Source organism: Coptis chinensis, chromosome 5 (assembly GCF_015680905.1).
Source record: "Coptis chinensis isolate HL-2020 chromosome 5, ASM1568090v1, whole genome shotgun sequence".
NCBI lineage: Eukaryota > Viridiplantae > Streptophyta > Magnoliopsida > Ranunculales > Ranunculaceae > Coptis > Coptis chinensis.
In genome coordinates, this window is record NC_141460.1 from 14,184,706 (window position 1) to 14,200,818 (window position 16,113).

The window sequence follows — 16,113 nt, forward strand, 5'->3', positions numbered from 1 at the left end:
GAGTCATGTTCCTCTATGGGGTGAATTATGTATTTATTGTTTTTCGTTTTTCTTATAATAAACTAATAAAAAATAAAAAATTCTAAATCATAGAAATAGCAATCCAACAAGTCTTGGGAGTCTGACTTTAAACAACCCACGTTAGAACAAATTTTGTGTTTAAAAATTTGTTTGGGGGTGGGCAGTCGGTCCTTCCATCCGGATTGCTCGAACTTTCCATTTGTGTTGCTTAGGCCCATTACTTGGAGTTCAATTGGGTTGACGTGATCTAAAACTTAGATTTCCCTCGTTCGCATAACTTACGTCACACACGCACTTTGAGGCATTTTTCCACCTTCTTATACGTCACCAATGGTTGGAATTGAGTGTTTTATGGATCATTGGATTGGAAATTCTCTATTGATCATTTCCATAACTCATTCGCCAAAATCAGGCCAGTAACGAAGCGGCAAATTGAATTTGAAATTGCGCGAAAAATCGGAAAATTTCGGAATTCAAATTGGGCTTGGGCCCTAACCGTACGCACGTCTGTGCGTCTCCTTCCTTCCCAAAAACGCACAGTTCTTTCCTTTTCCAATCCCGCCGGTTACCAAAGTTTAAAACAAACCTTGAACACCAAAATAATAAAAAAAAAAAAAAAAAAGAGAAAAGGAAACCTAACTACACCCACACCAAGCAATTCAATCCAACTGAAATCTTCTCCAAACCATTACCACCAACCCCAACTCCGAAAACAGCCACCAATTCAAGTAACCACCACCGCCACCACCGTTGTTTTTAGTTGTTTTTCTTCAAACTTCGCCTCCCCACGGTCTACAAAACCATTAGTTGTCTCCGAAAACTTCAATGGCGCTTCTGAAGAAGAATTTTTTGCGGAAGCACGCTGTTCTTTGCCGACAAATTTCTTTTTACTTACGACCGGAGATGATTAGGAGGGATTGGAATGGACTGTGGGTACTTTCGACCGAGGAGTTCTATCACTATGATTTGGTAGAAACAGTTTTATAAGAAGCGAGAATTGGAGGGGATAGGATTTTCATAAAGGTAGCGAGGAACGAGGAGGGAAGTAACGGCGATTGTTGTTGGCTGAATCTGTTAGGAATTACGCAGAAAAAGCAACCTAGTAACGAAATTTAGGAATCCCAATTATCTTGGAGTTCCTGCTTTGATGAAAGATACCGTCGTGGAGGGTGAATACAATCCGACATCTCATTCGTCCGCCCGACCTCCAGAACCAATCAACCGGGTCAGTAGCTTCGGTGGATTGGTAGGAACGCCCCTCGGGAAAGACAAAGTCGGTCCGCATATCGGTCCGCGCATGTCTACACGTTCTCGGATTTTGCAAACAAATAAGTATAATTTCTGCATCCTCGATTTAATGTTTAATGTGATTAGAGGAGTGGGAAAGAGCTTGGCGCCTCTTCCCGTATTGATCACTAAGATCATGCTCTCCTTTAGAGCTATCGCAAAATCTGCTCCTATTAAGATCAAATTGCATTCTAATGCAAGTATCTATACGGATTGCATCCAAGAGACTTGACCGTTGTCTGAAGGAAAGGTGGTTGAGTCGGAGGATGAAAGGGAGGATATGACATGTCTGAATGACGATGCATTAGATAGCTGTAGTTCTAATTTAGAACGCATGCAAGTGTTGCAAACTGCGTTGCGTCGCGTTTATAGTATTTGTGAAAATATCCGAGATAGACAGATTGTAGTTCGAAATAAGCAAACGAACCTTCAGACGAGACTTGAAATGCTCGAAAGGGGTCAGGACGATATCTTGTCTAACTTGGAGACCATCCACCAACATCACCAAGCCCAATTATCGCGATCTTTCGGGGATCGAGATGGAAGCATAGCACTTGTTCCAATAGAGATGCTATGACGCATACCACCCGTGGGAGGATTCTTTTTTAGCCGAAGTCCGAAAGGCATGGCGTCGTTGCCGCCGGGCGACGATGGTTCAAGCCATTCTCCATCCCAGGGGCAATCTCCATCTCGGGGTCCATCTTCATCACATAACTAGGTGTTCACCATCAGTTTGTGTTCGCTGTTATTTCATGATTTTGTTTTATTAGTTGGATTTTAATTCAGTTGTTAAATTTAAATATTAAGGTGTTTGTTTTATGTTGTTTGGTTTTAAATTTTAGTTTTAAGATAATTGGTTATTTTCGAGTTCTGTTTGTTTTTATCATTAATCCCACCTTCCCGACTTGTTTGGGGGTGGTAATATTTATACCGAGCATAATTCGTTATATGATCATCTGATGTAAAGTTTTCTTGGAGGAAAGGTTGAGAATTTGGCCGATATCGGCATATCTATGATTTGTGTGGTGGTAGCATGAAATCTAGGAGAGTTTAGAAGTTACTATTCTAAATCCAGTACGAAAGATACCAGGATTTTTAGAAAATCACGAAAATGGTTTGTTTCTGTTTTCGGGTTTGGAATTTTTCTATTTCCGGAAATTGCCTTAAAATAATTTGAAAACTTGCTGATTTGTTTTGGAAGCTCAGAACCTATTTAAACTCCCTTCATTCTACACTAACAAACCACACTACACCCCACCATCATCCCGCACCTTTCACTCCAAGCTTTTCCTTTTTTTTTCCTCTAAACTTTTGTTTCAAAGATTCTACGAAGCTGCTGCAAGTCGTCTTCGCCGAGCTTCTATGCTACCGCACACTTTCGAAAGTTTACTCGAGCACGACCAGCGCCCTCCTTGGAGCGCTTCAAACACCTGTAATTCCAAAATCCACGAGAGAGCGATCATACGCCCCAAACGAGCGCACCAGCCCGCCATCTGTGAACACGGAAATTCCAATTTTTGAGGGTCATTCCGTGATTTTGGAACTGTTCAAAGAGTCGTTGAGATGACATCTCCTATAGTCATACCGAACAGGTCTTTTCGAAGGCGTGTTGGGAACCGAGACCTATGGACATTGGTTCCGGCCACGATCCTGCGATTAGGATGGCGTCATCTACCGGTAAGTGATGACGATTCATATTCACCACGACTTCATCGCTTATTTCTACGACCACATTAAATTCTATTGTAATCGGGATGGAGAACAAGAATTCTCCGTCGTGAGTCGATGACACGACACATAAATTCAATAAAAATGTGGTCGTTTTAGTTTCGTGGATTACCAATACGATCCTGTTCACACATGGGCATATATGACCGATAATGCATACCTTTATGATTATACATATTTCCATGAGTATTATGGGGAGGGTATTTCGAAAGTAATAGACAAGGCGATATAACATTGCCCTTGGTAGCCTTTCCCTAAACGTAGGCACCACCATGTTATTCATCCCGATGAATATTTTGGGGAATGGCGCTTCATTTCGCAAAAAAGATGCTTTGGTGGTGACATTTTCCTCGCTTTAGGCGAGGGGCGTCGCCGATATGACATTCCCCGAAGTTTTAGTCGCTAGTCTTAAGAGAGCCCAAAGCATGAGGCGTAAGTATCTTCTTATGCCTGTTTTGGTAAGCCTCATCATCGTAGTTGTTTACGTATTACGTGCACAATTCACAGATTGGAAAAGGGTTGAAGTCATGAGACCCACCAATAAGGTGGTTAAACTTATTGCGAATAATGACTTGGCCGGGATGGCGGTGCAGACCTCATTTGGTCGCCCGTGTACATCCCATCGCACATAATAACACTTAACAGGTTAGCATTAGTAGATGATAAATGACGACAAGCTTGGCAAGTTATAATGGACCGGCGGGATCTTGAAGGAACCTCATCTCTTTCTTGAGGAGGAGGATGTTTAAAGGGGAGATAAGGTAAGTTTTAGTTTTGTTATTATGCGCTTATGTCCCAAGCAATTTAATTACGTTAACCCCATAATGGGTGGAACTTTTATAGAGTTCGTCGGTATTTTTTATTTTCCCTATATTAGTATGTTCTAACCTTGTTTTGCGATGTTCCCCGAATTTCACGCCGTTTCCATGGTATTTTTTTTACCCTCTTTATTTAAATGCTTTGAGGACAAAGCATGCTTCTGTTTGGGGGGCATAGAAACACGCGTGTAATTAAAGGATCTGCTAGGATATAGATATGTATAACATGCATTTGTTTTCAAGTTAGAAATTTTAAAAAAATATATAAATAAATAAGTTTATGCTATACACTTAGGAATATTGGTATTGTTTTCTTTCTATGCTCTTAACAATCTAGAAGTCTCAATGAGCTTTTGCATCGAATAATTGTTAGAAACTTAGGTTAATATGTAGGTAATAATCTTTGCATCTATCTATAAATATATTACATGAGTATCTATGATTGTTAGCGATAAAGTTTCAAAGCTAGGCTAGAGTACTTATTCTACAAATCCTGAGAATATAGCCTAAAGCCTTATATGAAATGAAACATTTGAGAAATAACACAAAGGGAGAAGTAAAATCCGGATAGAGAAATCACACGTCCACTTGCTTGATCACTATGCCATATCCTAAGTGAGAATTTAGGCCCTCTTTGGATCGATATAGCCAGAAATTCAAACCTATGAATTATTTTCCGCTAGTCGCCCCTCTGAGCCTTTCTTTAGCCTTTCATAACCCACAAATCCTTTACCCTGTTACAAAAACAAAACAAAATAAAAAAATAAAAAATCAACCTACCCAATCTAGAATAAGTCTGAGAATAGAATGAGGAAGAAAGAAGAAGAGAAAAACCGGTGTAAACAAAAGTTAGTTAATTGCTTCAGAAAATAAAGAAAAGAAGTTTCCATCCAAAGAAAAGAAAAATAAAAATAGAAATAAAATAAAAACTCTGAAAAAATAGAATAAAAGGAGTTAAAAGCCAAAGAAAAAGAAAAAAAAAATATGGCTAAGGATGGAAACAAAGTGTAGAAGCAAAAGTAAATAACAAGGTTTTCTCTAAGTTACATAATATGAAGACTCTACCATCTCAAACTTGTCCTTTTGAATATCCATTTCCTTCCTTCTTAAACTATCTCCTAATCCCCGCAACACCTAATAAAGACCTCTAGCTCAATTAGGAATAGGTTAGTGTGATAGTAAGTGGCAGATGTGTTTGATCGACTCCGACTTCCTTGTTGTCATTGAGATTGTAAGGTAAAGTGTGCCCACTGCACACTGGAGTAGCGAAACTTAAGCGGAAAAATCAGAGTGGTTTTTGTCTTGACATTTATGTGAGGACCTACTTAAGGACGCTATTTCGAGTTTTCAGAAACGAACCTGCTAGGCATTTCATGGTATTACTCATAATATATATATTTGTATCATAGATGATTGATTATTATGCATATATTAGTTTAGGTTTTCGACTTGGTTATTCTTATTCAATTGCTAGTGAGATGTATAGATAGTTGAGACATGAATGAGGAAACAATAGTTTTATTTCTTAGTCATTGTAGTATAGATGAAGTTTGTGAGTACCTTCACTGGAAAACTCTTACGAGGCTATAACTCGTCCACTAGGGAATTCCTAGTGGTTTAAGGCCTTGTTGCATATGGTCAATGCAATCGCACTTTCAAATAAAACGGAGTAGATAGAACTCCATTTTTGGTCACTTATTCTAATTTCTCATCTTTGCATGAGGACAAGCAAAATGCTGTTTGGGGGTGGTTTGATAAGAGCCCAAAACTGTAGTTTTAACCCTGTAACAGTCATACTTTTAGACTAATTATGTGAGTAATAATCAAGAGTTAATACTGATTACGTGTTTTTATGCATTTCAGGTTTCAAAGTCCATTATGTGCAGAAATGTGCCACTTTAGCGAGATAAAGGAGCAAATGTCAGGTGCTAAGGAGTTCTGTGATTAAAGACCAAGATTCAAGAAGACAAAGCCTTTCTAAAGCTCGGTCAAAAGCTGAAAAGTCGACGCGGGCAGAAACAGCACTCAAAGTCAGTAGAACTTCCGAATGCCATATCTTTGGACTCAGACCTCGAAATTGGGCCTACCTTATGTCAAAACGACCGGCTCGGAAAGAGCTTTCCAATGGTCTAAGCCTTGACCCAATCAGAGGAGCAAAAGTGGACGAAAAATCTATTGAAGCCAACTGCAGCTGAAGAGACCCTTTTAGACTGAAAGTATTGGGTTTTGGGCCTAATTCTCTGGCCCAAAACATGGCTCCAAGCCCATGCACGATTTTTGGATTTGAACATATAAAAACAAAAGCTTAGCTCTTTGTTAATGGTAGCTAGTTAGACCTAAAACTATATAGAATTCTAGATCTAGTTTTCAGTAGAGTAATTAAGTTTAAGTTCCATTTTCAATTCTTGTTTTAGATTAAGTCTTTGAATCATTGTTCTTGATTGATTAGATAAATAAAATAGTTATTTTTGTCAATTTCGATTTTTGTTATTTCAATTTATAGATCTAGTTTTAATTCTTGTTGATTATCATTTCGTAGTTTAAGTAGATTGAAACATTGTTAGTTAAATTAGTTAAGTTAGAATTTTAATATGATGCGTAATTATAATTCAATGGGAAATGATGGGTTGATGACTCAAGGCTAAAACCTCTATTAGAGGGGTTGATGAAGCTTTGATGAAAACTTAGTGGTATAGTGTAGAAGCGTTGTAGAATCTATTCCACTCTAGAAGGTCGTGATTCGCCATAAGAATGGGTGGACGACCTCGCATGCTAGTTAGTATTTGGTAGAAATGCCATGAACACTAGGGATTAGAACTCGAAATTCTTGCCGTAAGAACGTAAGAATCGAGATACAAGAATCTATGCTAGGTTATTAAGTTGGATTCGAGGTGGATTCAATTCCCCTCTAATCCTTTATCTAGATTCAATAACAATCATATTTCCCTAGCATTCGTAGTTTAAATTCAACATAATCAATTTCATATTGTATCGTAGTATAACATCCTTCGTAAAGCTCTCATTAGACTTAAGACCGATTAATTAGACTAGAAAACATTCCATGCTAGAGAACTAGGAGTGGAACGAATTTGTTACTCCACTCTATTTCGATAGAATTGAGAGTAGAAACTTTGATAAAATATAGACTCGTAAATAGTTTTAGTTTACTTACGTTTTGAGTTCATCGTTCATTTCGTAGGTAAACTAGCATTTTAAGTTTTATCAGTGGGTATGACAAAGAAGATAAGGCAGGAAGGGCATATGATTTGGCTGCACTTACGTACTAGGGAACCTCCACCACAACAAATTTCCTTGTATGTTTTTCTTTAAAAGTAATACAATATTGTTCGGTGTTGTAGTTTGATTAGTTGCTAGTGTTCTTCTAGTGCTCTCTCACTGAGGATTGTGATTTCCATGTCTGGTTATAGCTGAACAATTACAAAAGAGAAATTGAGGAGATGAAGCATATATATGACTAGGCAAGAGTTTATTGCTTCTTTGAGAAGGTGAAGTCATTGTATCCATTTATATTATTAATTTCCCTATCGATCATATTCATTTGTTATTTCATGTACCGACTTCTTTGCTTATTGATAAGAGCTCAAAACTGTAGTTTTAACCCTTTAATAATATTATATTTAGACCAATTATGTGTATGATAAATAAGAGTTAGTATTGTTTACGTGTTTTTGTGTTTAAGGTCTTGGAGTCAAATATGTGAAGAAATATGTCACTTTTGCAAGAGAAAGGAGCAAATGTTGGTTGCTAAGAAGTTCTATGGTTAAAGCCCAAGTTTTAAGGAGAAAAAGCCTTTTTAAATCCTAGTCAAAGCTGAAAAGTCAAAGTCAACGTGGGTAGAAAAAGAGCAGAAAAATCAATAGAACATCCGAAGGCCGTATCTTTAGACTCAATCATCGGAATTGGGCCTATTATATGTCAAAATGACCAGATCAGAAAGTGCTTTCTAATGGTCTAAGGCTTGACCCAATCAGAGCAGTAAAAGTGGACAAAAAAAGTGTTGAAGTAATTTCACGTAGAGAAACCCTTTTTGGACATATGTAATTAGGTTTTGGGCTTGATTTTATGGCCCAAAACATGGCTCCAAAGCCCATGCACGAAATTGTAAACCTAACCCTCTCCTATATAAGGAGGTTTAAGGCTAAATAAAACTTGGCTACTCCCTTCTTTAGTTTAGTTTTAAAATTAGGGTTCTCTTTCTCTCCTTTCCATTAGTTAGAATAAATTAGGGTTCTCTCTCTCTCTCTCTCTCTCTCTCTCACACACACACACACACACACCTTTTTAGTTTTAGTTTATGAGTTTAATTTGTAGCCTCCATTAGAACCTTTTAATAAAAGCTTTAGTTTATTCAATTCAAGTATCTTTAATAAAGTAGTTCTTCATGATGCCTTCTTCTATTTATTATTATATATGTTCATGATAGTCCCATGAATCATAGTTAAACTCCCATTAGAGGGAGTTTGAATGAAGCTTTGAGATGACTTGATTTGTTAGTATAGATTTGTTGTTAGGATTTAAGTTTAGGTTTTTCTTGACTTAGAGATAAGAAGAGTTTAACCTAAACTAGAGAATAGTGAGTTTGCCATGAGAATGGAAACAATCTTTCTCTCATGTTAATTAGTTTATGACTAGAGATAGTATAAAGGTCTAGTCTTTATATTTTAACCTTGTGTGAGAATATCTAGACTAGGGTTTTCTATACAAATCTATGCTAACATGTTAAGAAATTAAAAGTGGATTTCAATCTCTCTCTAGCTTTCTCCATATTTGATTCATCTATATTTAATTACTTTAGTTAATATTAGTATAAAATCAATTGATAGTATTATCTCGTAGTATAAATTCTCAACATAATATTACTCTCACAATTATTTCTTTGTGTTTGATTAATTGGATTTTATTTAGTCTTGGTAGTTTAGGAGTGGAACGAATCCTGATTATTTATATATTACTTCATTATTATTTGAGAGTAGGAATATTGATCTAAGCACTTATTTAGTTAATTTATTATTTGTGTTTACGCATAGATAGTTAGTTTCATAAATTTGGCTTTATCACTTATATATTCTCTTTCTTGCAGTTCTTAGGAGCAATGGATTTGAACTACAACAGTTCATATGTTGCGAGGAAAACCTGAAGCGTTAATGGAACATGACAAGTTAGGCAATACAAGCATTACATTTTAGATGAAGTGATCGATATATATTATATGCATGATGATGATGTACTTTGAATGATATATACTTCTATACTTAAATTTGAACAAGTTTGTAACATCTTTTTGTTGAACTTATGAAAATCTTTTGTTGGATTTGATGTTTGATGGTTTAATATCTTCTTTGATATAACTGTTACCAAACTTGAAAATAGGAAACAGGTCACCTGTGAAACAGAATAGAAGTGTTCAAGTTTTTCTACACTAAAAAGTGTGGCAAACAATCAAATGAATACCTAGCAGACTCCCCTTTTTTAGCCACGATTCAAGGCGTTGCCAAAGCATTGTATAAAATATTTGAATCACATACCATCTTTTGCTACGGCCAAATGCGTTGCCAAAACTGGATAGAACCTGAAAGTAAGTCAATTTCCTGCTACGCCTACAAGCGTTGCAGATGCAATACTATCTAGTGCTTTTTAGACTTTGGTCCTTCGCATAGTTGGTTTATTAGACTTTGGTCCAGAAAAGTTAAAATATTAGGTTTTAGTCCTAATTTTGCCACTTGACTGTCAGTCAACTCAGTTGACTGTGGTCATGCTGCTTGCTTTTTTGAAATGACAAGAATGCCCCTGCACATGCATCTCACGTGCTTACCTATTGAATTATTGATTGCACACGTGTCATTAAATGAATGGGTATTAGAATCTTAATTTTGTGGTCGTATGATTTTAGTTGCGCATCTCAATAATATCGTGAAATAAGGAGGGAAAGTTCCCACCATATCGCTCTCTCTCACTTCACTCTCTTTCTTCAAACCATCGTCCTCTCTCACTTTCAATCACCATATCGCTCTCTCTCACTTTCAAACCTTAAAACTATTTGACTGATCTTCTCACAGAAAGCCTTAACACCTAAAACCAATAATATGGTTCGTTTGCGCACATTATATTCATATTTTTGGAGTGTCATGAACTAGAATTGATTGTCGTCGTTGTTTTGAGTTGATCTTCGTTTGTTTTAGAGCTAATCTTCATCCTCTAACTCTTTAAGTCGATGTAAGTAAAAAGGTTAAAGACTGTCTTTATATGTTTGATAATAAAAACCACATTTTTATATGCAAACATGAAAGATCACATTTTTCATATGCAATAAATATTAAAGTGGAGTTTTTTTATTTGATTTTAAAATATTTGATGTCATGAACAAACACTTATAATCCTTTTTTGTATATTAATCTATGTCTGAACTCCCTTAGCCTTTCCTTCAATGCTTGCACGATAATCCTTTTTTGTATATTAAAGCCTTCTGTAACATTAACATTGAAGCCTTTTGTTTTTCTGTAACATTATAGTGGTGTTTTATCTTTCTTTCAGACATTCTTATTTGTAATGGTTCTTCTTATGTAGTGCATGGTTAATGGTTTGTTCTGTGTTAATGGTTGGTTTGTTATGTTGCATGTTTCTTGTCATTTTAAGAAGTTGGACTAAACTTTAATATTATATTATTAAGTGGAACTAATATGTTATTTTTAATTAAGTGTATTTAATCCTAAATGCTTGAAACAATTTAGGGGTTTCTAGTTTAACACTGTGATATTTAGTATTTCAGCCATATGTCACCTAATTGCATATGAAATAGATTGAAATTCATGTAAGTTGTATGTAATTTCTGTTTTCTGAATTTAAATGTTGTTGTTATTTGCAGTACTATGTCTAGTCCTTTGGTAGGTGTGAAACAATTTGTGATTCATTATGGTGGTCAATGGGGGAGAACCAAACAGGAGAAGACTAAGTCTAGTGATTACAAGGATGGCAAGCAACACACTCTGAATTTGGATGGAGATGAGCTATTTATGCTAGATTTGATAATAGATGTGCAAAAATTGGTTAGTGAAGGAGTTAATAACTTTCATATTGCAAGTCTAATTGATAGGGTGATATGTCATATAACAGAAGACCAACATCTTATCCATATGTGGGGTGTTATTAAACCTGAAAAAGACAGAAAATACCACCTTTTTGTCTGCCTATCTCCAACAAGTGGAAAATCCACCACTGCCTCTCATGTTAAGTCCCCACCACTTAAGTCCCCAACTTCTGTACCCACAACACCCAAGAAACCTATAAATGTCACTGAAACTGTTAGAAGATCACCAAGATTCAATAATTTTACACATCCCTCTATTATTCCAACTTAAGCCCCTAGTACAGATCCAACTGAAACCCTAAAGCCAATTCACACTCACAAAGCTAAACTAGTTCGAAGTCCTAAACCTAAAACAATGGCACCTATTAGAAAGTCAGGAAGGCTTAACATACTGAAGACTAAACCACTTGTAGGTCTTAATGGAGAGCCATTGGTCTTGGAAATTTCTGATGATGAAGAAGATGGTGCTCCACATAGAAGGGAACAAGTATCTGAGAATGTGATTGATGAAGGCAATGTAATTGAGGAAGGCAATGTGATTGAGAATGTGGTTCACCTGTCTCAATTAGATCCTATAGATAATGAATTATGTACTTATTTACATGAATATTTGGATGAATTGAATGAACAAGTTGCTGCTGAAGGACATGATATTTAGCAAGACTTGAATGGGAATGATGGTGTTGATGCTGTAAGAAATAATATTTAAGAAGATTTGAATGGGATTGCTACTGTTGGGAGTGATACTGCTGATTTCAGGTATGAGTATGGGCCATCTTTCGGACCAGTGTTTGGCAATTGGATGGATGCAGGATATAATAGTAGTGAGGAAGATGCTGATGAAGAGTACATTCCTACTGATACTGATTATTCAGAGAATGAGTGGGATGAAGATGCAATGTCAGTTGATGAAGAGCTAAAGAATTTGGAGGATGAACTACAAGACACTGTGTTGGGAAATGTTTTGAAGGGAATGACAAATGTATTTGAGGCCGAGGAGATTGCTAAGGTTGCGAACCCAATTTCAAGAACTAAAAGGTTTGGGTTATGTGAGCCGAAGCCTCAAATGACATGGGTTACTATTGAGGATTGCAGAGAGTTCTTCCACACAATGGCAATAAAAAATAAGTTTAGTACACAACAAGTCAGAAATGACAGGGAGAGATACATTTTAGAATGCAAAGATCCTCTATGTGAGTGGACTATAACTGCTACAGTGACCAGAAAAGACAAGCACACTTTTATTCTTAGAAAATATCATAATGAATATACATGTGAAGCTGATAAGAAAAATAGGTATACATAGGCTACAACACCATAGGTTGCTAAAGCACTTGAAGATAAAATGAGGGACCATCCAGATTACAGCCCAAAGGATATACAAAAGGATATGTTTTATGAGTATGGAGTTGCAGTTTCTTACTGGACTACGTGGAGTTCTAGAGGAATAATGCTTGAAGTAATCAATGGCAATTATGAGGAGGGTTATAGACTTGTCCTAGAAATATGTAGGCATATTATCAAAGCTAACCTAGGTAGCCTTGCTAAATATTTTGTGCATGATAAGAATCAGTCTTTCATTGGTGTTGTAGTTGCATTTAAGTCATCACTTGATGGGTGGAAGAATGGGTGTAGACCAGTAGTTGGTCTGGATGGTTGTTTTCTGAAAGGCAAGTATGGTGGGTGCTGTCTAACAGCTATTGGACTGGATGTCATGAATGGAATATTCCCACTTGGTTTTTATGTATGCAAAGGGGAGAACAAGGATACATGGAGCCAATTCTTATGTGAGCTGAAATCTTATCTTGACTTGCATAAATATAAGATTACTTTCATTAGTGACAGACAAAAAGGGCTTCTAAGTGCTATAGCTGCTTATTTCCCAAATTCTACTCATAGGTAGAGTCCAAACATGTTTATTTATTTATTATAGTTATTTATTTTCTTCATTTTAGTAATACTTACATTTATAAATGTTTTTGTTGCAGATATTGCTTTAGGCATATGTATAAGAACTTTAAAAAAGTTTTTAGTGGTGGATTATGGGAAAATCTAGTTTGGGGAGCAGTAATGGCTTACAAAGAACCATAACTTATAAGGATCATGGGCATCATAAACAAGAATGACCTTAAAACTTTGGATTGGTTGGACTTTGAGCCAAGAGAATGTTGAGCTAGGGCACACTTTGATTGGATTTCAAAGTGTGATGAGTTGACAAATAATTTCAATGAGAGTTTCAATGCTTAGATCCTGAAGATCAGAGATAAGCCATTAGTCCATTTTATAGATAAGTAAAACTTGGATTTGTTACAACTTGTGTATGATAGAAGAAACCTATCACAGACATTGGTGAATGGTGAAGTAGTCCCTAATGTGATGTTCATGATTAAACAGAGGGAGTTAAGATACAATTAGTATGATATCAGATGTTGAGTATTTGGCCATCAACAACAAGAATGGGACTAAGTATACTATTAATATTGCCAAACTTACTTGCACCTACATTGAGTGGCAAATGTCAAGAGTGCCTTGTGTACATGCAGTTGCAGTCCTCAGACCAAAGAGACCCCAGTGGGCAAGGTAGTTCTAATGTTTACATCACATTGATTTTACATTTTGTGGTGATATTTCAGTTTTAAGGTTGCTTTCTGTCAAAACTCTTAATTTTTGCATGATATTTTATGGCAGGTATTGTAGTCCATATTTCAGTGTGGAGGCATTCAGAGCAACTTATGGAAATTATCTTTACCCACTGGATAACATTGAGGATTGGCCAAAAATTGTAAGTTACTAATGTGTTTGTCTCTTTTTAACTAATGCAAAATATCCTAAATCAAGTAATACAACTAATGTGTTTGTTTCTCTTAATAGGAAGGTCCTAATGAATTGGTATTGCCTCCTGAACAAACAAAACAGGCTGGAAGGCTAAGAAAGCAAAGGATTAGAGGGGAAGATGAACCACATAAGACTCAGAGAAAATGCAAAAAATGTTGAACACTTGGGTTTTTTTTTTGCTAAAAGGTAATTGAATAATAAATAATAAGGTTACAATAAAAGAAAAGGACTTGAAGAACTGATTGGGAAAGGTATCATCATATGTGCACCTTTCAAAATACATCAAAATACTAGTGGACAAATCGAAAGTAGGTGGTGTAGTGATTCTCTAGATTTTTCATGAATGAAGGTCTACTATCCTACCATTTCTTTCCCCTTGTGGTAAATTTGCACCATGTTTAGCACAACTATCAGCTCCAAGATTAGTCTCCCTCCAAGTGGTGGTGATGTTGATCCATGTTGCTTGCACTTTTAGAGTTTGCCAGATTCCTCTAACTCTCCAATGCATCTTATTTTCATGAAAAGCTTGAGCTACCGCTGTCGAGTCACTTTCTACCCATATATATTTCCATCCGAGTTCTAATGCTTTTTCAATGGCTTCCACTATGGCCATCATTTCTGCCAGGTAATTGGTAGTGACTCCCAATCCTCTTGCTGCAGCTCCGATGAATTCTCCCTTGTAATTTCAAAGCACCAGTCCCCATCCTGCTCTTCCAGGATTTCCTCTCGAACACCCATCAGTGTTAATCTTTATGATGCCAGGTGGAGGAAGCGTCCAGAAGCATTCAAAGATCTTGGGAGCTCTTCTTAACTTGTAGTGAAGGTTGAAGGACCTGAGGATTTTTAGGTCATGTACCGAATTCTCCATATGACTTGCTGATTGTTGATGAGCTCTTATGGTAGCCCTTCTTACCATGTAGCAAATTTGCGAATAGCTAGAAGCTTTGTCATCATACAACACTTTATTTCTATTCTTCCAAAGACTCACCATTACTGTTAAGGAGCAAGCTTTCCACATATCAAGTATGAGAGAGCTAAAATGTTTGCCTTGTTGTTGCACATCATTGAAGGACTCTAGCTTCGGGCGAATGTTGAAAATATCTCGGGCATATTTCCAAACTCTTCTAGCCAAAGTATATCGGTATAGTATATATTCCAGAGTTTCCTCATGAGTGCAACATATGCAACACCTTGAAGCCAGCTGCATCTTTCTTTTTTGCAGTTGATCGTCTGTTCGAGCTGCCCCAAGTGCCAACTTCCAAGCTATACCCTGTGTCCTCGGTAGAACTTTGGAGCTCCAGATATATTTACACCATGTGAGTTTCGTAACTTTTTTCCTTATGGCTTCATGGGCTTCAGAAACTGTGAATTCCCCAGTAGTTGAGGCTGTCCAAATCCTTGTATCTTTTCTTGAGCTATCCGACTTCTGAATAGTGGCTAGATCAATGCCGAGTTGCTGTAAGACTTGAATCATCATTTCAGAAAATTGCCAAGTATCATCTTGAATGAATTCGTTGAGTTTAGACTGAAATTTGACAATTTCCTTTCTTTCGTCTTGAAAGTAGTCACATATTGGTTTCTGCAACAACCAATTCTCCCTCCATAGGTTAATAGAGGAGCCATTCCCCATAACCCATCCATGAAGATGCTCCATTTCTCTCAAGGCCCATTTGATACCATTCCATACTGTGGAGGTTTTGTAGTTCGACCATCCCCGGCCTGTTCGGTTGATATACTTACCTTTCATGAAAGTAGACCAATCACATTCTTCTGTTAGTAAGCTCCAAGCTTGTTTCATGAGCATTGAAAGGAACACTTGGTCACAATGCCTTAACTTGTGAAGCAAGACAGAAGGGGATTTATGGAAAGAAAGGGAAGAGTAAAGACAAAAGTAATTGAATAGATTTCAATTAGTGATGGTTTGGTATTAATTATATTTATTGCTTATCATAGCTAATGGTAGAACATGACATGTAGGGGCACAAGTGCAAGAAGCACCAGATGAACATGCTGAAACTAATGATGGCAATAAGAGAGGGAGGAAAAGGAAAAGAAGTCAAGTCCAGGAAGAAACACAACTGCAACATGAAGCACCACCACCACAGCCACTAGTACATGAAGCACCACCACCAATGCAAGAAGCACCAACACAAGAAGGAGGTGGAGGAAGGAATAAAAGGACAAGAGGAGGCAGAACACCACCACAACTTCCAGTTCAGCCACCATCATCACCACCAATGCAAGAACAATGAGGTAGAGGAAGGAGTAGAAAGACAAGAGGATGCAGAGAACCACATCCACCAATGCAAGCAACACCAC

General features: G+C 36.9%; 2 protein-coding genes across 2 annotated transcripts; both read left to right on the forward strand.

Annotated features, from left to right (window-relative positions):
• Nucleotides 1-12,304: 12,304 nt before the first annotated feature.
• LOC147496806 (uncharacterized) lies at nt 12,305-13,050 on the forward strand. The gene is made up of 2 exons (XM_086562667.1): nt 12,305-12,858; nt 12,948-13,050. The coding sequence occupies exons 1-2, from the start codon at nt 12,305-12,307 to the stop codon at nt 13,048-13,050; spliced, it is 657 nt and encodes a 218-aa protein (XP_086418793.1).
• A 325-nt stretch (nt 13,051-13,375) lies between these two features.
• On the forward strand, nt 13,376-13,953 carry LOC147496807 (uncharacterized). The gene is made up of 3 exons (XM_086562668.1): nt 13,376-13,539; nt 13,648-13,741; nt 13,831-13,953. The coding sequence occupies exons 1-3, from the start codon at nt 13,376-13,378 to the stop codon at nt 13,951-13,953; spliced, it is 381 nt and encodes a 126-aa protein (XP_086418794.1).
• The last annotated feature ends 2,160 nt before the right edge of the window (nt 13,954-16,113 follow it).

What these genes read in the sequence shown, in the direction of transcription:
- LOC147496806 (XM_086562667.1), top strand. Translation starts at nt 12,305, where the DNA reads ATGAGGGACCATCCAGATTACAGCCCAAAGGATATACAAAAGGATATG. An exon ending in TTCCCAAATTCTACTCATAG is followed by an intron (nt 12,859 to 12,947) that starts GTAGAGTCCAAA and finishes TTTTTGTTGCAG; the next exon opens with ATATTGCTTTAGGCATATGT.
- LOC147496807 (XM_086562668.1), top strand. Translation starts at nt 13,376, where the DNA reads ATGATATCAGATGTTGAGTATTTGGCCATCAACAACAAGAATGGGACT. An exon ending in AAGAGACCCCAGTGGGCAAG is followed by an intron (nt 13,540 to 13,647) that starts GTAGTTCTAATG and finishes ATTTTATGGCAG; the next exon opens with GTATTGTAGTCCATATTTCA. An exon ending in TTGAGGATTGGCCAAAAATT is followed by an intron (nt 13,742 to 13,830) that starts GTAAGTTACTAA and finishes TTCTCTTAATAG; the next exon opens with GAAGGTCCTAATGAATTGGT.